Source organism: Pseudorasbora parva, chromosome 7 (assembly GCF_024679245.1).
Source record: "Pseudorasbora parva isolate DD20220531a chromosome 7, ASM2467924v1, whole genome shotgun sequence".
NCBI classification, from domain to species: Eukaryota; Metazoa; Chordata; class Actinopteri; order Cypriniformes; family Gobionidae; genus Pseudorasbora; species Pseudorasbora parva.
In genome coordinates this window covers 16,814,951-16,838,375 of record NC_090178.1, presented here as the reverse complement: position 1 = coordinate 16,838,375, position 23,425 = coordinate 16,814,951, and the positions used below count along the sequence as shown (strand labels likewise).

The 23,425-nt window shown below is 39.0% G+C and overlaps 2 protein-coding genes across 3 annotated transcripts in view; one reads left to right on the top strand and one right to left on the bottom strand.

Annotated features, from left to right (window-relative positions):
• phactr4b (phosphatase and actin regulator 4b) overlaps positions 1 to 453 on the bottom strand; it is a 53,372-nt gene extending 52,919 nt beyond the window's left edge. The window contains exon 1 of the mRNA XM_067448331.1: positions 337 to 453. The gene's annotated coding sequence lies outside the window, so the exon portion shown is untranslated. The remainder of the gene's footprint in view (positions 1 to 336) is intronic.
• A 2,436-nt stretch (positions 454 to 2,889) lies between these two features.
• ptpn23a (protein tyrosine phosphatase, non-receptor type 23, a) lies at positions 2,890 to 21,858 on the top strand. 2 transcript variants are annotated; one of them, XM_067448324.1, is made up of 24 exons: positions 2,890 to 3,121; positions 4,523 to 4,597; positions 4,738 to 4,865; positions 4,948 to 5,024; positions 5,173 to 5,222; positions 8,423 to 8,554; positions 8,680 to 8,760; positions 13,280 to 13,411; positions 13,537 to 13,584; positions 14,017 to 14,132; positions 14,225 to 14,304; positions 14,686 to 14,800; positions 15,244 to 15,309; positions 15,392 to 15,537; positions 15,724 to 16,029; positions 16,110 to 16,264; positions 16,357 to 16,508; positions 16,620 to 16,799; positions 16,927 to 19,630; positions 19,729 to 19,913; positions 20,010 to 20,114; positions 20,200 to 20,338; positions 20,435 to 20,548; positions 20,628 to 21,858. In XM_067448324.1, exons 1-24 carry the CDS (start codon positions 3,038 to 3,040, stop codon positions 21,219 to 21,221), a joined length of 5,964 nt encoding a protein of 1,987 aa, XP_067304425.1. In that variant the 5' UTR covers positions 2,890 to 3,037; the 3' UTR covers positions 21,222 to 21,858. The 2 variants fall into 2 exon arrangements, with proteins under 2 accessions (XP_067304425.1, XP_067304426.1); XM_067448325.1 differs by lacking the exons at positions 2,890 to 3,121; positions 4,523 to 4,597; positions 4,738 to 4,865; ... (7 more) ...; positions 14,225 to 14,304; positions 14,686 to 14,800 and adding an exon at positions 14,842 to 15,101.
• Positions 21,859 to 23,425: the final 1,567 nt, after the last annotated feature.

The window sequence follows — 23,425 nt, the reverse complement described above, 5'->3', positions numbered from 1 at the left end:
GCCTACTTTAATCCCAGACTAAAGGGGAAACGCACCGTTCGTAGTGCTTATGCATTTAATGCAAGCGTGCAAAGATGATGCGGAGCACGATGAGCGCAGCGCCGTTACAACTTTGTTCACTTGTATTAAACGCTATTTTTTCTCATAATAAAAAAAAACATGTTTGGGCTATTCGAAGGGAAAGCATATGACGAAAATAAATTGTTGTATGTACACGGGTACTTTTGAACATAAAACAAAACATAGCAGAAAGCTGAGATTTGCACTGAAACAACTTTTATTCCAATGTAATTAACCTGCGCGTGCATCACCGGGTTGATGTGTAACATCTCTTACCTTGCCCTATTACGTCTAAGGCACTGGCCCTCCTCTTCCCCCGTCTAGTTTCACTTCATGTACACGACAACACGGATACTTTTTCCTTACTCTTTTTCCCCCCATTGAAACTTTTGCCAAAGATACCGGAAATCCAAGGACAAGAAGTATGGTAATTGTAGTTTTCAGTTTGAAGAATCTCTGTCCGCTTCCATTGTCTGCCTCAGCATAATTGACCACATTACCCATGAGGCGCTTCAGGGGAAACGAGCCAATGCAACTCATTCTACCTTAGTTCAAATGAATGCATGTCTTTATTTAGTGTATTTATATATGCATTTATTATTTAGTGTTGCAGTGAAAAATACGCCATATCTTATCGTTTAAATGTATTGATATAGTATCTGCGTGAAACCGTGTGCGAATAAATTTAAAGTTGTAGGCTAAGGCAACGACAAATTGAATGTTTTTAATCTTTTACTGAAGTTCAAGTGTTTGCTCTGCACGTACTGTGTATTATGTATTGTGATAGATATATGTATATGTATATGGCATTCATTTTAAATATAATTTGAGGGACATTTATCATAAATTTAAACCTTTAGATGCACCATGGTGTTATATGTAATATGAAACACAATATAGAGTGTTTTAGAAGATATCGCAAAACATTCGCACATTAGACTAACTTGTCATCCTAAAACAAAACAGCTAGGCTACATTATTGGTATGTTACACTCCTTTTTAGCAATACTTGTAAGTATTTTTAATGTTACAGTCAGGAAATTGTTTTTTTTGTATTTATTTGTAAACCTGAAGTAACTATACAAAACAAAGCCTTTTATATATTTATATCTCCCCTTCTGTTAGGTTTAGAAAGTTTGGTGGATTTTTTTTTTTTTATCAGTAAAGTATAGTGTACATAAAAGTTCAAAATGGAAACCAATTTTCAACACATCTGCCATTTGTATTACATCAAATAAGACATGCTATAGAAGAAAATCAGCCAGAGGCCTGATCATTTATTGGTGGATGTTGCTAAAATAGGTCATCATAATGATGCTCCTGGCTAAATTGTTATTTGCTAAGTGTCACTAGTGTCACACCAATTTCAGGACTTGTGAACTTTACAACCAGCAAGTTATAGTGGAAATTTAATTGTGAAATGGTTAGATGGGTCAACGTTTGTCTGTATTCATATGGGACTTGAAAATGTATGAATCCATCAGTGGTCCATACAATGTAATAAGAATTTCACTTCCATGTAGGCTACTGTATGTCCAAGAAAAATGTCTGAATGAATGAAGTGCTTTTCAGTTTTGTCAGTTAATCAGTTCAGCAAGTCAATTATGATTAAATATCTGCAGACACCCCAAGGTTTTATTAAGCTGTATAGTTCAAATTTAACTACACCAAAAATAAAATAATAAATACAGGTTTGTCATGTAAATGTTATCATTTAAAAGTCCTGTAGGGAATATAGTAACAGAGTAGGCTACTGCCACCCAGTGGGACCTTTGGAGAAGTGCTAATGGAGGGACTTCTCAGATGTTTAATTGTTCAGTGATCTTTTCAGTAGGCCTTAATCCGAGACTAAAGGGGAAATGCACAGCTTGTAGTGCTTATTAAATGCATTTAATGCATGCAACTGAAAAAGAAAACAACCTGACCGGAAGAGTGCAATGACGATGGAGAGCATCACAATGTGCGCAGCACCCCGCATCTTTGATCACAAGTATTAATGCATTGTTTTTCTCATAATAAAGAAAACAATTGGAGGCCAAAATTAGAACACCTGACATATCTGAAAATACTGATTTTTTTGTTGCCCCCAAAACATAATATAATTTCATAATGTTCATGAAACATTTGGATGTTTGCTCTGACCATCAAATACCAGGTTATTTGAGGTACTGTTTTATCCACTTTTGTTGTTAGCAATTGCAACAGCACATCTGGCAGTGTCAATATATTTCCTCTGAGAACTTCAAAACTATGTTATCCCATGCCTTCTGAAACTACCAAAGGCTTTCCTTAGAATCAACAATAGATCTGTCCAGTTTATTTTCCAGCTCGCCCCAAATGTGCTCGATGGGGTTGAGGTCCGAAGTCCATCATTTTTAATTTTTTTTCAGCAAATTCCTTCCGTCGCAAATAGTTCCGGTAATAGTTAGGAGAACCATAGAACGTTTCGTGTCATTGTCCTCTTGGGAAATAAATCAAGGCCCAACAAGACGATCTTATGCCAAGTGTTCTAATCATTTTGTCTACCACTGTATTTGTGGAGGGAAAGCATGATGAAAATAAACTGTTGTATGTGCATGAGTATAGGCCTTTTGTGCCCTGCATGACAATGGAGCACAAAACACTTCATTTAATTAAAGCATTTGTTACTGTAGATAGATTAAAATGGATAGTTAAAATATATATCGAGACACAATTGAAGGGCGTGAATTCTGGAATCCACTGGCGCGTCACTGAGTGATAATACTGTAACAAAAAAGATAAAACCAAAGAACCACATTTCCCACAGTCAGAATTCAGATCTCATGACGTCACTTCCCGAGGCTGCAATCGCTTCCTGTATGGATGTAAATGGGGACATGACACAGTCGTTTAGAGCTGTAAAATTCAAAATAATACTTCCGCAGGAATTTCTCCAAGTACTTAAACGCTATAATACTATTCTACTTTAGTCGGTTCAGCGAAACCGGCGGCTGCGATGGAAGCCGTGCCGCGAATGCCGATGATTTGGCTGGATCTAAAGGAGGCTGGAGAGTTTCAGTTCAGCCCGACTGTCAAACAGGTGAGGGACCAAACAGGCCTGTTCGAATCACACAGTACTGTTATTGTTCTTATACAGACTGAAAATAAACAAACAGTATGTTTTATATTGGTAATCTGCCACACAATTAAAGTTTTTCAGCTATTAACTGTTACGTGAGCTATTCTGTGTTTTCTTAAAGAAATAGTTGAACCAAAAATCCAGTTTACCAAAATTAGCATGTAATTATTTACTTACCCAGATGTCATTCCAAATCCTTGTCTTTATGTCTTTTGCAAACACAAAAGGATATGTTTCATAGAATTTACATATTTATATTTTCCATACAATAAAAATACTGTACGATAAAGGACTGGTGCTGTCCAACACTAAAATAAGAGCATCATAGAAATAGTGAACTCATGTGCTGTATTCCAAGTCTTCTGGAGCCATAGTATAGCCTTCTGTATAGCCTTCAGTGATAAACGTATAGAGACATTTCAACTATCATTTAATGAAAATCATACATATATATATATATATATATATATATATATATATATATATATATATATATATATATATATATATATATATATATATATAAAATAAGGATTTTCATTAAATGATAGTTGAAATGTCTCTATACGTTCATATGTTCCAATGAAAAAGAAAGGCATATGGGTTTTGACAGATGGAAACAGATGAATGTTTAATTAAAGCAAAATAGAGCTGAACAATATAAAAAAGTACACATTAATAACTTTGAACTTTTTGCATTAGATTCTGTGAATTACGCATCATTGATAGTGTAATTTAACAAATAAAATATCAGAATTTTTTTATGTGGTTCATTCACTAACCTACTCTCCCATGTTATCTTATGAGTTGGAATGACACACACTAGTCATGTTTTCTGTATTTTTGTTGGTTTCTTAGCAATTACTGCAGTGTCCCTCCTTGAGGATATATTTAAATTTACTTTATGTGTCATACTGTATTGAATGTTTATATCAATGCATTAAACATAGCAAAAGTTCTTCCTTCTCCTCCACCTTCTCCCAGTAGTTAGGAATTTTTATCAGCTTGCGTTATGTTAGTTATCAGATCCATTCCTAACAAACTAGGCCAAAGGATGAATAGCAGGTTTATGTATGGTAATTATAGATAGTGTTACATGAAATCAAAATGATAGACCTATGATATTTGAGTCAAACAGTTTTCCAGTGCCAATTTACTGTGAAATAATTTAAACTGTTTATGATCTGAGCACTTTTGTTTTGTTTCTTTCCACCACCATTGCATATTTCCCTTTTTGGGATTTTTCATTTAATCCTAGAAATTTTTTTTTTGAAAGTTTTGATATTTTAAAAATGTAAAACAAAGAAAAGTGATGGCATAAAAATAAATACTGCAGAGCTGTAACTCTGCTCCTTTTCTCAGTTTATACTGAAGAACTATGGGGAAGATCCTGACAATTACAATGAGCAGCTGAAGAAGCTGGAGCAACTCAGACAGGTGAGTCTTAAAGTGCATTCATTGTTTTAAATCTTGTGTCTTCCCTGTAACTCTTTCTTGGCTCTGCTATCACCATGCTCTACCAGTTGAGCAACAGGTCATACCTTTTTTACATTCTCTGCATCGTCTTGCCTCTCTAGAGTGCTGTGAACGTCTCACGAGACTTTGAAGGCTGCAGTACCTTAAGGAAGTACTTTGGGCAGCTGCATTATCTTCAGAGTCGTGTGCCTCTGGGATTGGGGCAGGAAGCTGCTGTCCCTATCTCCTGGTGAGGGCTCCAAACCAGCCATCATACTTGTGTACTTGCCTTTCGTCTTCCCCTTACACTTTTTTGTTTGTTTAATATATAGGACAGAGATATTTTCTGGAAAGACAGTGACCCATGATGACATCTGCTACGAGCAGGCCTGCATCCTTTATAATTTGGGTGAGTTAGTACTAGACTGATACGTATTATTCCTCTAGTCAGTGACTGCATTGTCTGCGATTTAAATAACAAGTGTGTTGTTAAGAAAAGGGTTTTTGTTCAAGGCCAGGCTTGTTTTCTGATTCAAGTCATGTTTCCCATGCTGTAGGAGCACTCCATTCAATGTTGGGAGCCATGGACAACAGGGTGTCAGAAGAGGTGAGCTAAACTACTGAAGACACCGCATGGAATCATTTAAATGTCATGTGATTTAATGCAGTGTGCGCGTCATGTTGGCATTTCTGGTTCAACTCATAAATATTCATCAGGCTGAGAGATGATTTATTTCTATTTCAGCACTTCTTCACAAATAACAAACATGCACTATATTGCCAAAAGTATTGGGACACCTGTCCAAATAATTGACTTCAGGTGTTCCAATCACTTTCATGGCCACAGCTGTATAAAATCAAGCGCCTAGGCACGCAGACTGCTTCTACAAACATTTCTGAAAGAATGAGTCTGGGAGCTCATGAGAATGAGAAGGAGCTCAGTGAATTCAAGTGTAGTAGCGTTATAGGTTCCCACCTGTGCAATAAGTCCATTCATGAAATTTACTCACTACTAAATATTCCACGTTCAACTGTTAGTGGTATTATAACATTAAATTATAAAGTGTCCACTGGACTCTAGAGCAGTGAAGACATGTTCTCTGGAGTGACGAATTACACTTCTCTGTCTGGCAATTCAAAAACTGTTTTTCAGGGGTTGAGCTTAGCCCCTTAGTTCAGTAAAGGAACTCTTAATGCTTAATGCACATCAAGACATTTTGGACAATTCCATGACTCAACTTTGTGGAAAAAGTTTAGGGATGGCCCCATCCTGTTCCAACATGTCTGTGCACCAGTGCACAAAGCAAGGTCCATAAAGACATGGATGAGTGAGTTTGGTGTGGAGGAACTTGACCTGAACCAGATAGAACAGCATTGGGATTGATTTTTAGGGAAGCCAGAGTGAGCCAGGCCTTTTTGTCCAAAATGTCTGACCTCACAAATGTGCTTCTAGAAAAATGAAGTTGAAGCTGTTATGGTTGCAACGGGTGGGCCAATTCCATATTAAACCTTATGGATTAAGAATAGGATGTCATTAAAATTCATGTACATGTAAAGGCAGGCGGCCCAAACCTTTTGGCAAAAAAGGTTGTTTTGTTTTTTAGAGGAAATTCAAACTTTGCTGTGTTGTTAAAGTTTGAGACGAATTGAGACGTACATCCGAATGAAACAAAAATAGGACGGGGATTGCTTCTATTCATCGGTTGTTGTTTGGATGAAGGCAGATTGGAATGCGAGCTTGCAGTCGATTTCTAGGAAGGTTTAAGCGGACTAAATGTTTTAGAAGTTTGGCAAGTCATGATATTTTTATTATTAATGTTAACATTAAGATCAGTAATAATAGGGGTATAACAATTCACTTATGTCACTATTCAATACAAATCACGATACTGAACTCGCGACACGATACGATCACAATATTAAGCCAAAATAAAGAGAGTTTTTTTGTATTTATTTTTTTATTGCTTATAAGACATGGTAAAACCTTAACGAGAAATGTACTGTACATTAATTTGGTATGGACTTGGGTGGAGGCCTTAAATAGACTTGAACTTGGTCGTGGTCCCCAATATATAGGGCATTGGTGACGCTAGAATAAAAATATTTTTGATTCTGAAGCTAAAAAATTACAAAATTATGTCAGACACATATGCTTGCACTCTGTCACTGACTACATATAAATAATGTAGGCCCTTTTTCACTGGTAAAATCAGACATTCGGACCCACAAATATTTTCCCATTGCATTATTATACATCATATTAACAATTATATCTAGTATTTTAATGTAGTACTGAAACTGACACTCAAAAAAACGTATCTATTGGATAAAGGCAAGCCGCGAACACATACTCTCCCAGTGCTTGCTATGTCCCTCCTGTTGAATGACTGCTTCGATATCTTTTACCTTTTAACTTAAAGGGGTTTTGTCAGTTGTGTCTTGTTCCCGTGTTCACAGAAGTTTAATACTTCGTCCTTTCAAAAGTCTTCGCTGTTGAGTAACTCACTCATTAAGACTTTAAAGGAACTGTATGTAAGATTGTGGTCAAAACTGGTACTGCAATCACTATCCCCTCTCCCCGTCCCCCTGACTCGAGGTTGCCAGATAGGCTGCATGATCCACAGGAACGTTTGTAGCTGCAGCTGTGGTAACTAGAGCCAAGCTGGCAACCCGGATCCCGAAACACTACTGACTTCATGATTGGTTGATAGGTGGAGGGTGGAGCTTCAGGCCAAAAAACATGTCAACATCAACATCAGTTGAGGGCTGCAACAACAACTTTTAAATGACAATATCCTGGCCGGACTACTGTTGTCAGTTATATAAGTATTTGAAATTAACATGATTTCTTTTTGTCTAGTGACATATCAGAGCCATTTTATGATGAATTGAAATACATTTCTTACATACAGTTCCTTTAATGTAGTCATCTAATGGTGTTATAACAGACTTTATATAGGGACTTGGTGATAATATAACTGTTACTGTCACTAATATATAGAGAATATTTAATATATAAAGCTCACTGGTTGTGTCAATAGTCCCTGACTTCGGGCGGAAGGAAGGTTTAGTGATTTTACTTCATGAAAGTTGCATTGATACATATATTTTGGCTTTAATATGGTTTAATAGTCGTGCCTAACAACACCCCTCAGCTGTTATAGATTCACTGAAAAACCATGGCTTCTCAGGAGTTATTGTTCATCTAAAAATTTACATTTTGTCTTTATTTACTCACATGTTGTTTTTGAACATAATTGTTGTTTAATTTTGGGTGAATTATACCTTTTAAATACAGTAAGCTGAGTCTTAGATAACTAACTATATCGTGAATCATAAGCCTATAGTTTGCCTCAGATACATATAGTTGCATTTTTACAGTATATCGCAATATAACAATGTATTGTTACACCCTAGTAATATAGTAATATTTAGAAAATAGTGGGAATTTCCATTTCATGTGGACGTAAATTCATAACAAATATCGAAACATAATTTTGTAGTTGTACATTAGCTTGGTACACTTTGCAGTTGTTTCGTTTTTTTACATGACACAGTAAGTGCTTTAGAGTTTTGCGTGCAATATAAATCTGAGTCATTGAACAGATTGTGATAAATCTGTGTGTGTGTGCTCTGTGTGTTTGTGTCTAAGAGGTAGTAAGTAGGAAAAGTAGATATTTCATCTAAAACACTTTTTTATTGGTCTGGAACTCACAATTGCGGCCCAGTAATTTGTCATAATTTGTTAAATTAATTACAATCAATTTGCAGTAAAAAAAAAAAAAAACCTCTCACTCTTCCCCTTAGGGAATGAAAGTATCTTGCACGCACTTTCAGTGCTCAGCTGGAGCGTTCTCCTACCTGCGCGATCACTTCAGCCACAACTTCAGTGTGGACATGAGTCACCAGATCCTCAATCTCAACATCAACCTTATGCTGGTATGATCTCTTATTAGTTTTACTCATCTGTTTTCATATATATCAGTATATAATATGCTTATATACATCTTTTCTTATTTGCCATTTTCTAGATTAGGACTAAAGAACCAATTTGCTCTTTTCAGGGTCAGGCCCAAGAATGCCTGTTGGAAAAATCTATGTTGGACAACCGGAAGAGCTTCCTTGTTGCTCGGATTAGTGCCCAGGTACATTCACACACACACACACACACACTCTCTCTCTCTCTCTCTCTCTCTCTCTCTCTCTCTCTCTCTCTCTCTCTCTCTCTCTCTCTCTCTCTCTCTCTCTCTCTCTCTCTCTCTCTCTCTCTCTCTCTCTCTCTCTCTCTCTCTCTCTCTCTCTCTCTCTCTCTCTCTCTCTCTCTCTCTCTCTTAACATTAATGGAGGAAGGGATAGCAGGAGAAGAGCAGTGTTGAAAGAATATATTGAAAATAAGGATATGGATATAATTTTCTTACAAGAGACGCATAGTGACATAGCTAATGAGATAGAATGGAAAAAGTGGTGGGGAGGCCACGTTTCCATGAGTCATGATACCAATAATAAGGGTGGTGTTGCTATTTTGTTCTCGAAGAGAATTGGCGTAGTTCTTGAATCAAGTGAAGAAATAGAGAAGGGTCGAATTTTGGCTGTTCATGCTAATTTGATGGGTTTTTCATTTGTATTTGTTAATGTCTATGCACCCAATAATGGCGTAGAAAGGATAAAGGTTTTTAAAAATTGCCAAAATATAATTGGGAATTATGATAAAAATGCTTGTATAGTCTTAGGTGGTGACTTTAATTGTACGTCGGATTTTACCTTAGACAGAAATGGAGAGGAACCATGTCCGCGTTCTGCTTCATGCTTAAATAGTATAATAAGGAATTTGGATTTGTGCGATGTTTGGAGATCACAACATCCGGTAGAGAGACAATATACTTGGTCAAAGGCTTCAAGTGACCACTTTAGCTTTGCAAGGTTAGATCGTTTTTATATTAGTAAAGACTGGTGTAATAGGATTTTAAAAGCTTGTATTTATCCCAGTGGTTTTCAGACCACCATTTATGCATGATTGTTTTTAATTTACAAAAATCAAGATGTCACAGTTACTATTGGCATTTTAATGTAAAGTTGTTGCAGGATGTCTTTTTTTGTGAAAAGTTTTCTGTATTTTGGGCAAAATGGAGAGAGCAAAAGACTGACTTTGATGATGTTGTGCATTGGTGGGATGTAGGAAAAGCTCACATCAGGATCTTTTGTCAAAATTATACTGTTAATGCAAAAGACTGTTTTAAAAAAACTGTTATGGAATTGGAAAATGAAATCATATCAATTGAAAGAAGTCTAGTTAATCAAAATGGTGAATCAACTGAAAGACTGAATGAAAAAAAGAAGGCTTTGGCCTCTCTCTTCCATGAGCGAGCTAAGGGAGCGTTAATAAGAGCTCGTTTCCTCTCGCTGAGCGAGATGGATACATCAAGTTCTTTCTTTTTTAATTTTGAAAAAAGGGAAGGAGCGCGGAAGTCAATGCTGCATCTAAAGAAATCAGATGGAACTGTGACGACAAATCCTAAAGAAATGAGATCAATGGCTATTGACTTCTATACAGAACTTTTTTCGGATGGTCCATGTGACATTGGCTGTATGGAGGACCTTTTTAAAGATTTACCAAAGTTGACTGATACGCAGAGAAATCAACTGGACTTTGAAATGGACATTGGTGAAATAACAAAGGCTGTTAATCAGCTATCCAGTGGCCGTGCACCAGGAATTGATGGCCTTCCGGCTGAATTTTATAAACATTTTTGGGAATTATTGAAAGATGACTTGTTTGATGTTTTTAAATCATCTTACAAAAAAAGAGAGCTCCCAACAAGCTGTCGAAGAGCCGTGTTATCTTTGTTACCGAAGAAAGGTGATCTTGGATTTTTAAAGAACTGGAGACCAGTGGCAATTTTGTGCACGGACTATAAAATATTAGCAAAATGTCTTTCAAATAGATTGAAATTGTTTTTAGAACATATAGTAAATGAATATCAAACTTATTGCATTCCTGACAGAACTTTAATGGATAACATTTATCTTGTTCGTGATATTATGGATATTGCAAAAAGAGATGGTGATAATATCGGAATTTTCGCAATTGATCAAGAAAAGGCATTCGATAGAGTCAGTCACTTTTATTTGTTTAGTTCCCTCAAAGCTTTTGGTTTTGGTGACTTTTTTATTTCATGGATTAAACTGTTATATTCTGATGTTTCTACAATGTTGAAGGTTGGAGGAGGACTAAGTCAACCAGTGTCAGTACGAAGAGGTATTAGGCAAGGTTGTCCTTTGTCAGGAATGTTATATTCCTTAGCCATTGAACCTATGCTCCGACAACTGGGGAAACATTTGACTGGCTTGTCAATTGAAGGACAAAAAGTTAAACCTAAGTTTTCTGCCTATGCTGATGACGTAACAGTGTTTATTAAAAGTAAAAGAGATGTGACTATTTTAGAAGAAGTTTTAAAGAAGTATGAAAATGCCTCTTTAGCAAAGGTAAACTGGGGAAAAAGTGAAGGCTTTATTTTAGGGAATTGGTCAGAAGATGAGCCACCAGTATTACCAGGAGGTGTGAAATGGGGTAAAGAAGGCCTAAAAATCTTGGGTATTTATTTAGGAACTGAGAATTATATTCAGAAGAATTGGGAAGGAATGTATGATAAGATGTGTAACCGTTTGTCACGGTGGTCATGGATCCTGCCTCAGTTATCATTTAGGGGGAGAGTCTTGGTTGCAAACAACCTGGCTGCTTCGGCACTTTGGCATAGACTAAATGTGTTGAATCCACCTGAGGAAGTAGTTTCTTTACTACAAAGGAAAATTAATGATTTTTTTTGGTCTGGCAAGCATTGGGTAAAAGCTGCCATTTTATATTTACCAGTCAGTGAAGGTGGACAAGGCCTAATAGATATAAAGAGCAGAATCAAGGCGTTCAGGTTGCAGACTGCACAGAAATTGATGTACTCTGGAAAAATCTGTTGGGCCGATACAGCATGTTCATTGTTACGTAGCATGAATTTGTTTAAATACGATCTGAATCTGTTTTTAATTAGTTTGAAAGATATGGACTGGAAGGATTCTTCTTCTTCTTTTTATGAATCAGTTGTGAAAGTGTGGAGTTCTATCTTTAAAGTAAAGAGAGATTCAGACCTTGAAAGCTGGATAAAAAATGAACCACTTTTTAACAATCCTTTAATACAGGCAAATGTGTTGAAAATTAAAAGTTTGCAAACATCAATGGTGAGAGCAGGATGCACATGTTTGTTTAATTTAATGATTGAAAACAAATGGAAAAGTCCACAAGAAATGTGTAATTTGACGGGCATTAGGTCTGTTAGATTTATGGAAAAAACAATGAAGGAAATTTTTTCAGTTCTTCCTTCTATCTACAGACAAAGTATTAAAGAAAATCACTGTGGCAAACAAGAGAGTGAAATGAAAGAAAGTTTTCCAAAAATTCAGATTTCAATGGTAATAGATGAAGAGCCTGAAGAAAAGTCCATTCTTGTGGTCTGTATACCTGAACTGAATTTGTTTGAAAATGTTTCAAAGAAAGCCTTGTATTTATCATGTGTGAAAGTCTCTCATCAATCTGAACTGAAGAATTGTAAAGAATCAAAGTGGTTAGATGTGTTTGGACAGGACTGTTCTCCTAAGAGATGTTGGAGATCGTTGTACAAGTCACCTATTGAAAAACGCACTGCTGATCTCCAGTGGAGGATTGTGCATTCGGCAATTGCGACTAATAGATACTTGGCACGTGTTGATCCCACTGTGGGCACAGAATGTATTTTTTGTGGTCTTGAAGAAACTTTAAAACATCTCTTTTTAGATTGTTCTAGGCTAAATGGTCTGTTTCAGACTTTAAGGAGTTGGCTTAGAATACTTGGAGAAGATATGAATGAAAATGTATTTATATTTGGGCCAAAATATATTGCAACAGATAAAAAAAGAATTTCCTTAATCAATTTTTTAATTGGGGAAGCTAAGCTGGCAATATGGATTACAAGGAAAAATAAGCGGAAAAAAAGTGGAACAACTGAACCTGAAATTATTTTAAAGGCTTTTGTATCTGCAAGGATTAAAGCAGAATTTGCTTTTTTTAAATTAACAAAAAATGTGGTTGCATTCAATGAGTTTTGGGGACAGGTAGAAGTGATGTGTGTGGTTGACCAAGATGGAAATGTGTAATTTTTAATTTTTTAAATCTGTAATTTTTTATTTATTTATTTGTTTATTTATTTATTTTTTCTCATTGTGAGTTTTTTGTAAACTTACATGGGTTCAAGTGAATGTCTATATTGTGTCTTTTCTTGTATGGTAATGATGTAAAAAAAAAAAGAAAAAAAAAAAAAAAAAGAAAAAAAAAAAAAGAGAAAAGTAAAATAGGACAAAAAAGGCCTTTATTTTAATCTTTGTGAATAAAGAGCTGTTAAAAGTCAAAAGTCTCTCTCTCTCTCTCTCTCTCTCTCTCTCTCTCTCTCTCTCTCTCTCTCTCTCTCTCTCTCTCTCTCTCTCCCTCCCTCCCCCCCCCCCATTTAAAGTTAAGCTACATCAGTGGCAAAGAATATTGAGGGGTTTTTACATTTTAGCTTAATATAGGTAATACAGTTTGTTAGTAAATTTGAGCATTCTGACTGTAATATCTGATTAGACATAAAATCTTTTTGTCTTCAGGTGGTGGACTATTACAAAGAGGCATGCAGAGCTCTGGAGAACTCAGAAACAGTTTCAATGTTAGGAAAAATACAGAAAGATTGGAAGAAATTAGTGCAAATGAAGATTTACTACTTTGCAGCAGTTGCTCATGTGAGTGTTCTTTTCAAACTGATGTTAAAAAAATAACTATAAAGCAGGATATTCATATGTTTATTTATTTATTTTCTATTTATGTTTCTAAGCAAGTCATACTAAATACAATTTCTCTCAAACAGTTGCACATGGGGAAACAGGCGGAAGAGCAGCAGAAGTATGGAGAGAGGGTACAATTTGTCATGTTTTTCTGTCTTCAATTTCGATTACTGGCCATCTGTGCTCTTTGGCATGTAGAAATAGTTTCAACCTCATCTTAGTCTTTTGTTAAAAAAAAAAAAGAACAATGTAGCTAATGTTTCTAGTTCTGTACTTCTATTTCTAGCTGGATGGACAAACTCGGTCCTAGTGGCCCAATGTCCTGCTGAGTTTACCTCCTTCATGATAAAACTCACTTGCCTAAAGGCATTGATTTGCTGGTTCAGGTGTGTTTGTTTAGGGTTGGAGCTAAACTCTGCAGGACAGTTTCCCTCTAAGACTGAGTTTGCCCATCCCTGCCATAGACTATTATATAGAAAATAATCAGAGGTAGAGAATGGTTTCAAAAGGAACCTTAAAAAAAACAGCCGTTTTACTCTAATACTTCATTTCTTTTTCAACAGGTTGCTTACCTTCAAAGCTCACTAGACAAACTCGGCGAAGCAATTAAGCTGGCTAAGGGTCAGCCAGACAGTGTACAGGAAGCCCTTAGATTTACCATGGATGTCATTGGGGGAAAGTAAGCATATACGATAATTAACAGTTTACCAAATGCATCATTCATTCTTTATAAAAGTCACGGGAAACACATTGTGTCGCTTCTCATTTTAGATTTAATTCTGCCAAAAAAGACAATGACTTCATTTACCATGAATCTGTTCCATCTCTGGAGACATTGACCTCAGTGAAAGGTATTTTGGCCAACATTTGTTGTACTCTGTGATATCATTTAATAGTTATATGTCATGACTAGAATAAGTGCATATTTCCATGAAATATATATTAGTATAGCTGCGATCTTATTCACTGTTGCTCTGTGAAATTTCACAAGCAAAATCCAGTTATTCCAATAGGAATCCGAGTGATCAGGAGTTTTGTGTGAGGGCAAAATTCACTGTGTTGACCAACAGAGAGCTGCTTGGTTTAAAAGTGATCTATGTGAGCTGTGCTTAATATATCTCATACATCTCTACTATTGACAATAGACAGTGCTTACAGAATTTTGCTGCTTTTTCTCCAATGTGACCAAAAACACTGTCCTAAGGATCAATACTCTCCTGTCTTCATCACAGGTGCCCCATTGGTGAAAGCTTTGCCTGTAAACCCAACAGACCCTAGTGTCACTGGCCCAGACATTTTTGCAAAGCTGGTGCCAATGGCTGCCCATGAGGCCTCCTCACTTTACAGGTTTGGTTCAAGTTTATTCTTAAACCTATATGTATGTATGTATGTATATAGGTATGTATGGTATGTATGTATACATAACATTATGACGGGTGAAGTGAATAACACTGATTATCTCTTCATTACGGGACCTGTTAGTGGGTGGGATATATTAGGCAACAAGTGAACCGTTTGTCCTCAAAGTTAATGTGTTAGAAGCAGGAAAAATGGCAAGTTTGACAAGGGCCAAGGCTGTTTTGGCATCAAAAGGGGGACCAACACAATATTAGGAAGGTGGTCATAATGCTATACCTGATCGTTATTAGTAAGTATAGCTTATCTCTCTACAGTTCCTCATTCTGATAATTATTTCCCCAGTGCTATATTTAAAGGGTTAGGTCAAAGTGTCAGTGTATTATCATTAAGAACTATTAACCATTAAAATCCTTTTTCTGTCAAATTTACAGTGAGGAGAAAGCCAAGCTGCTACGGGATGTCATGGCAAAAATAGATGGCAAAAATGAGACATTGGAGTGAGTTCACACAGCTTTTTAATTTTTTACTAAACAGGTAGACAGTATGTATCTAAATATCTCAAATGTCATATTCCTATAGGCAATTTATGGACTCTCTCAGTCTGGACCCAGAGTCAGTGGACAATATGGAAATGTATAATACCCTTCCCTCTGTGCTGATGGAAAAATGTGCTGCGTTGAGTGTGAGACCTGACACTGTAAAAAACCTCATTCAATCAATGCAGGGTTAGTGACATTTCTTTTAAGGACCCCCCCCCCCCCCCCCATTTTATTTTGCACTGGTATTTAAAACAAATTCATTTAGCTTTGATTCTTCAAACCAGTTGTGCCTCAGTTCAAACGATTAAGAAGCTTGTGAGAATATACAATTTAAGCATCAGGAAAAAGTCTAAATTCTTCCTCCGTCTTCAGTCCTCTCAGGTGTGTTCACTGATGTGGAAGCCTCTCTGCGGGAGATCCGAGATGTTTTGGATGAAGATGAAACAGAGGAGAGAAGACTAGAAGAGGCTGCTGGGAAGCAGGCTGTACCAGATCGGCCTTCAAGCTTGGCAGAGCTGCGGAGGGACTTGGAAAAGTATTTGGAAGCCCACGAGAAAGCCAGCTTCACCAACACAGAACTTCATCGGGCCATGAATCTGCACATCAGCAATCTAAGACTCCTCGGTGGACCACTAGACACTCTTAGAGAAGCATTGCCGAGACCTCAACTTAGTGAGGGTGGGAGTTTTGTTACAACATAATAAAAAAAAAAACATGTTATGTATGTTTATGAGAATTATAATTTTTGAGATTTTCAGATGAGATGGCAGGTCTCCAGACTATGAAAAGAATTCTGAGTAAAGTGCAAGAAATGCGGGACCAACGAAACTCCCTGGAGAAGCAGCTTAGAGACCTCATTCACCAGGACGACATCACTACTGCTCTGGTCACAACTGAGCGTGCTGACATGAAGGTATGTTCTTTACATGCTTCTTTTAAAGGGATTGTATTAGAAATCTGTCACTGTGCATTGAAGATTTATCTTTGCTCATTTTTCATCCATAGAAACTGTTTGAGGAGCAGCTTAAGAAGTATGAGCAGGTGAAAGTATACATTGATCAGAACCTGGCAGCTCAAGAGAATATCCTGAAGGCACTGACAGAAGCTAATGTACAGTATGCCACTGTGCGCAAGGGCCTGACAGAAACCGAACACAAGTATGGCTTGAGGGATAACATTTAAATGTGACAAACATGCAAACATTTTATCAAGTGTAGCATTTTCAGAATACTTCTAAAGGATATAAATGGTGTATATTTACTTTTTAGATGGAACAGCACTGTACAGATGCTTGTGGCCTCCTATGAGGCTTATGAAGACCTAATGAAGAAATCTCAGGAGGGCAAAGAGTTTTATGAAGATCTGGAAACAAAGTCTTCTCGCTTATTGGAGAGAGCCAAGACTGTCTGCAAAGTCCGAAAGGAGGAGAGACAAGCCATTATGGAAAGGTAACTGAATACCAAACTATTCATGTGTAAACTTACTCAATTGTGTAATTCTTTGCATAGAAAAAAAATCTGTCAAACATTTTTAATACAAAGTTATATTAATTTCATTCTGCTTAATGTCTGACAGAGAGCTGAAAAAAAAGGCTCCCCAAAGACCCACTGCCCCAAAGCCTGCTCAGAAGAAAGGCCAATGTGTGGATCCTGCCATCTCTGATGACCCTGAACTAGCAGAACTGAGTGCTGCTATCCTAGCCCTTGGTGGAGATCTTCCAGAGGAGTTACGCAGCATGCCTCCTGAACTCGCCATTCCACCATCTAGTCATCCCGCAACACTTTCTGGGGCCAATGCTAGTTCTATTCTGCGCTGGCCTGGAGCTAGCTCAGCAATGCTCTTTGCGCAACCCCGATTTCCCCAAAGTTTTCCGCCTCCTGAAGTTCTTGCTCAAATCTCCCGTTTTCCACCACCTCAGAGTTTCACACAGCAACAGTTCCCACAGATGCCCAATCCTCAGGTCCTTCCACCACCACCTGTGTCTGGATACTGCCCTCCATCTTCTCAGAACCAACCTGGCCCACTAGTTACTCCAGTCCGACCTTCCACCACTACAGTGGATAGTGTACAGACACCTATTCCTAGCTACAGTCCTGCATCTGTCCAGGCAGTTATGCCTCCTCCTGGCCAACATCAACCAGTGTCATCAGTGTATGCAGCTCTACCTCAGATGGTACACCATGCCCAGTACATGCAACCTGGTGTTCCCATGGGTCAGCCTCCACAGGCAATGCCAGCCCCACATCCACAGCCTCAACCTCGGCCTCAACAGATATTTGCTCAGCAAGGTGGTCAAAGCCAACCACAGCCGTTTTACCCATCTGTACAAACTCAACAACAAATTCCAAGACCTTTGACTGGGCCACAGCCTCCACAGCACACTCAGCCTCAATTCCCACAGTACATAGCCCAAATAAGACAACCAGGACCACCAAACTTTCAGCAACCTCAAATCCAAGCACAGTTTGGAGTTCCAGCTACCCATGTGCAGCCCCATCAGGGTTACTCTCCTGCCTCTTTTGTTCCGAAGTCTCAACCTCCTCAAGTTAACACTATCACTCCAGGCCAGATGTCCCATCCAGGCATGCCTCCACAGATGCCACCATGTTCCCAACCAGTGCCTCCTGTGTCAGTTTCTCACTTAGCTCATGTTAATCAGCAAATGTCTCCGTCCTCCCAACCAGTGCCCTCTATGTCAATGCCACATTTAGCCCACGTTAATCAACAAATTCCCCCTTCCTCCCAGCCATTGCCCTCTGTGTCAATGCCACACTTAGCACATGTCAATCAACAGATTCCCCCCGCTTCCCAACCCCAAGCACCGCCTGTCATCAATCATTTGCCCCATGCTCCTCACCCTCATATACACCCATCCTCTCATCATTTAGGCCCTGCACCACATATGCAGATAGCCCCTGCCTCAAAACCAATGCCTCCTCCCCAGCAGCCACAAATGCTTGCGCCATCCACTCACGTGTCTCCTCCATCTCACCCACAAATGCCTGCAGTCTCCCAACCGCTATCTCACTGCTCCCAGTCCCAGATAATCCCTACGCATCAACCCAACCAACAGCCATCATACCCAGCAGTCCCTCTGAGAGCTACTGTTCCTGTTCAACCTCCGGTACCCCATGGACCACTCTCATCACAAATGCACCCCAGCACTCCTTCACAGCATCAAAACCATCCTCATCCTCAAATCCTTCCCCAGTCCTGTCCTCCAGCACTCCCTCACAATATCTACAAACCCCCTCCTAGCTCTGCACCTGTGAGTTTTCCAGGAGGTATTCCTATGGTTCCCAACCAGGCCTCTCTGCAACCTCAATCCCAGCCACCGACTTCACAGCCTTTAGTCCCACAACAGCTACCTCCAGGAGGCCCATTATCTTATGCTGTTCCACAAGGTGGAAACATTCCTCCAGGACCAATGCAGCATCCTGTAGCTGCTGCTCCCCCAGGGCCTCAAATCATGATACCGCCATCATCAGGAGCACCAGGGGCACCACAGCCTCATGTGCTACCTTCTCCTGCCCCATCACCTTCTCCCTCTCCTGGTCCCCCATCACTTGGTATGGTATCCCAGCGACCATCTCCTGCTCTTACTCCTGTTGGAGGAGCAGCATTGCCACAGTCTTCAGTTCAGGCTCAAACTCCCACTGGTCCCATACCTCCACCTGACTCCACGTTGTTTCAGCGACAGAACTCTAGTACTGATGACTTGCTTTCCTCCAGCCCTGAGAGCCAGCATGGAGGCACCAAGGACACCGCCAATGTCTTACTACCCACCAAAGCTGACCCTCAGGAGGAACATCACAGAAAGAAAGCAGAGGGAGTGAGACTCATTCAGGGTGACCCTTATCAAGCACCAGAGAGGGTCTCAAAACTAAGTGCACAGTTAGAACGTTTTCGATCAACAGTCCAATCCTTAGAGCGCCCAACAGGGAAGAGAGGTCTGTCAGAACTTGATATTCAATGGAAAGAACTGCAGGAGCAACATGAGAAGGATACTCGCCAGCTCTCTATTGCCATTGCTCGTTGCTACACCATGAAGAACCGCCATCAAGATGTGATGCCTTATGACTGCAATCGTGTTGTCTTGAGCTCCGGTAAAGACGATTACATCAATGCCAGTTTCATTGAGGACCTCTCGGTATACTGCCCCCGGCTCATTGCAACACAGGCTCCCCTCACTGGTACCGCAGCTGACTTCTGGCTCATGGTTTATGAGCAGAAGGTTTCTGTAATCGTCATGCTAGTGTCTGAGCAAGAACTGGAGAAGGTATATATGTTTGATAATTGCAATATTTTGAGTTTTTCTAAAATATCAGTTTGCTGTTGGTATTATTTTAAAAGTTTTGCTATGCGTTTTATTCCCAGCAAAAGGTGTTACGCTACTTTCCATCTGAGAGAGGCCAACAACTTGCTCAGGGTCCAATCACTCTTACCTTGACCACCCAGAAGAGCACTCCTACTCATATAGAGCGCATGATAGGACTACAGTATCGGGACCAGAGTCTGAAACGCACTGTTGTACACCTCCAGTTTACTTCATGGCCTGAACTGTGAGGACTCCATACATATTTAAAGCCAATCTATTAAAATGGCTGCCTCTTGAAACGCTTGTCACTCATGTTTTTGGTTTATTTTTTTGTGAAAAGGGGCCTTCCCGAGAGTAAAAGCAACCTCATCGGTTTCATTCAAGAAGTCCATGGACATTACTTGCTTCAGCGCCCGCTACACACTCCAGTTGTTGTGCATTGCAGGTACTATATTTGAACACACATCAAAGATGAACAAATAGACAAAGCTAAGCAAAAGTAGGAAAGTACTAGTATTTTGTTCTTGTAGCTCCGGGGTTGGCCGTACTGGTGCCTTCTGTCTGCTTTATGCCGCATTGCAAGAAATTGAGGCTGGCAATGGTATACCTGACTTGATCCAGCTGGTGAGGAAGATGAGGCAGCAGAGGAAGAACATGCTCCAAGAAAAGGTAATTGTTCACTTGCAGTGAGATTTGAGATTTTGCAATTGAGTGTTCAATCAAAAAAATATAATGGGGTCTTTTTTGTCAAAAAAATTTCCACAGCTTCACCTCAAATTTTGCTATGAGGCTGTTCTTAAACATACAGAGCAGGTTCTGCAACGCCACGGCATCATAACGTCCCCTTGCACCAGGACCCCAAACAATATTGCATTGAAGGTAACCTCTTATTTACCTGTCTGTTTATTAAAAAAATGAACACAAGTGTGACTATTTATCTGTTATGTGTCTTTTTTAGTCATACTCGCGACCCGAATCTCAAGACATTGTTCTTGGAGGAGACATGCCTATTAGCTCCATACAGGCCACCGTAGCCAAACTAAGCATTCGACCAACCACTGTTGACCATGAACAAGAGCCCAGCCAAGACCAGATTCCCTCTGCTTCTGAAGCGGCAAGCATAAGGGAACCAGATTCTACAGATATGTCACTTCAGCCTTCTCAGGACCCTCTTCATTATGAAGCGATGCCTGATTCCCTTAGTCCCCCCCTCTCTTGCACTTCTTCTCCAGGCAAGATGCAGTCACCTTCGCCTCCTTGCGGCCACGGGAATGGGTTCACTGGGTCCACCCCTGCCTCCCCTGGCTCAAATCACCACCCTATCACTGACGCTGCACCTCGTGCTCCCTCGCCACCCACCTCCTCATCTTTAGACCTGCTGGCTTCTCTCACACCTGAAGCCTTCACGCTGGACAGTGCACATCGAGGAAAACAGCGGATTAACAAGCAAAGCTTCCTTCATCCACAGGAGGGCAAAGGCCTGCAGGGACCTCCAGAGGGCGATGATCCACTCAGTAGTTTGGATCCTCTCTGGACACTCAACAAAAGCTGAAACAAAACAACAGTATCCTGTTTTATCTTCTCCGCCACAGGCAGTCCTCTTCCAACACCTTGTCCATGTTAATGCCTCTTGAACCCCATCACTGTCTGTTTGCTTGTCTTGATAAGTCTTTTCAGTTGACACTTTTTCAGCACTGATCCTGGTGTGTCAGTTCCATTCCGTAAATCCAGCCTTGTCTCCTAGCATGCACTCCTCCTAATGCCACGGTGTTTGTGATTGTCTGTAAGGTGCCAGAGTTTTGGTTCTTCTGCAGTGGCCATTTGCCTTTACACCAAAAACGTGAACACAGAATGGAAACTGACACGCAAGCTACTATTGTCATTATCAGAAAACATATTAACAGTTTCATTGAGCGACTATCTGTTCGCCCTCTGTACACATGCTGCTTGCACTGTGGGTTGTATATTATTTATCACTGCACCTGTCTTTGAGCTACAGTGATCTGCAACTTATATGTAGGGACAAATCGAAGATGATGATGAAAATACTACTTGATATGACTTGATGTACTCGTTATATTTAAAACACTTACATTTCTGAAGCACTTCAGAAATCATAGCATTTTTATGAGTTGATTCTAACTTGTCATTCTTTGAATTATGTAAATAAATTTTAACAAATATCAGTATATTGTTGTTTTTTGATTGTTTTTCAAACTGAAAAGGGGTCAAGGTCTCATTTGCCTCTGTTGGTAGATGGTGTAACTAACAGTCCTTCTCTATTGATGGCTATACAAAAATGTTTAATGTATAAGCATGACATTTACATGTTTTTCACAGTTCACCGTCAGTTTCAAAAGCATTGTATTTTTTTTGTTGTAAAAACCAATACCACTAAACTAAGATCTCATCTTACACCTTTGAGTACTACATTGCTGTACGTAAACCCTTGTCAGTACGTGACAATCACAGCAAGCTACAAAAGTTGTTAATAAGAGTTTGTTGTATTTCACCTAGAACATTACTTTAATACCAGAAAATAAACAAATGAGAACAAAGAGAAAGGAAACAAAGCCTTTTTATTTGCAAATTAGTACAAAGTTTTTAGTTTTTTTCCTGTGTTAAAAATAGAACAGATCATTAGTTACATCCTCTACTGTCTGGTTACACTGTATAGTGTATTTGGGAAAGACAGAAGAGGGCAGAGCAGCCCCCCTCAAAAAAAGACAGAACAATATTTACACACAGTCTCTCTCTGCCCCCTCCCCATCTTAAGAAACAGTGCAACATTCAGGTATTTCACATAATTTTAAACATCCTCCACCCCATTTCTACTTCAGCAGCAGTAAGATACAGCAAATCGAGGTCAGTATTTCACTTGAATACCGCACATATTGAATCATGTCTAGGAATGTGCTCTAAAAAGGGAGAAAGAACAGTAAAACGAACACAATGGAGCTTGGTGCGAATTCACTCCCAAACGATATACTACAACGGCTGCCTTTGTATGTGGCAGCAACCCTGCCATCAAGAAAATGCTTTTCAGTATGGTCATAGAAATGATTATTGTCTTCACTCAGCACACTGTTCTCATGTGGTTAATCTCATTATCTGACACCCTAAAAACAAAATGGTAAAAAAGTTACGTTCTAACCACTCTTATAAATTGATAAGAGCTAGCCATACATTTGTTCTTTAGTGATAACTGGCCAAACATCATCAGCTCGTGGTAAATTGATTGCTTTTTGCTATTTCTCTAGTGTTTTAACAAGATTTGAGCATCCTTGCTCTACACACGGCAGCTGCACAGTCTGTAAGACCATTGGGTCTTATGAAAGTCCAGCCATATCAATGCCACAAACACAAATCCATTGAAAAATGCACTCACAAAAAAAAAATAACACAACTGCTTCGACCAATGCTACTGAATGGTTTGAAGAATGCAGCTTAAAAATGACTACTTAAACAAGTTTTCTAATCGAAATGATTAACTTATATTTACATTGATAGAGTCATGTGCATTTCTATTGACTTGCAAGGAAATTCCCCACATAATCAGATGGAAATTGTTTTCCTGGTTGCCCTGAGCGACCAGAAATCTGGTTTCATATAGTTGGTTTAGTCTGTAATAATAGGAACCCCCCTTAATCTTTAAAGCATCGTGATTCAAATTGAAGTTTAAAGTGCAGCAAAAATCACCAAAGACTTAGGTTGCATGTAAAATGGGGACACCTTTGGTATATTTTATTACCAAAC

What these genes read in the sequence shown, in the direction of transcription:
- ptpn23a (XM_067448324.1), top strand. Translation starts at nt 3,038, where the DNA reads ATGGAAGCCGTGCCGCGAATGCCGATGATTTGGCTGGATCTAAAGGAG. An exon ending in TCAGCCCGACTGTCAAACAG is followed by an intron (nt 3,122 to 4,522) that starts GTGAGGGACCAA and finishes TCCTTTTCTCAG; the next exon opens with TTTATACTGAAGAACTATGG. An exon ending in CTGAGCAAGAACTGGAGAAG is followed by an intron (nt 19,631 to 19,728) that starts GTATATATGTTT and finishes TTTTATTCCCAG; the next exon opens with CAAAAGGTGTTACGCTACTT.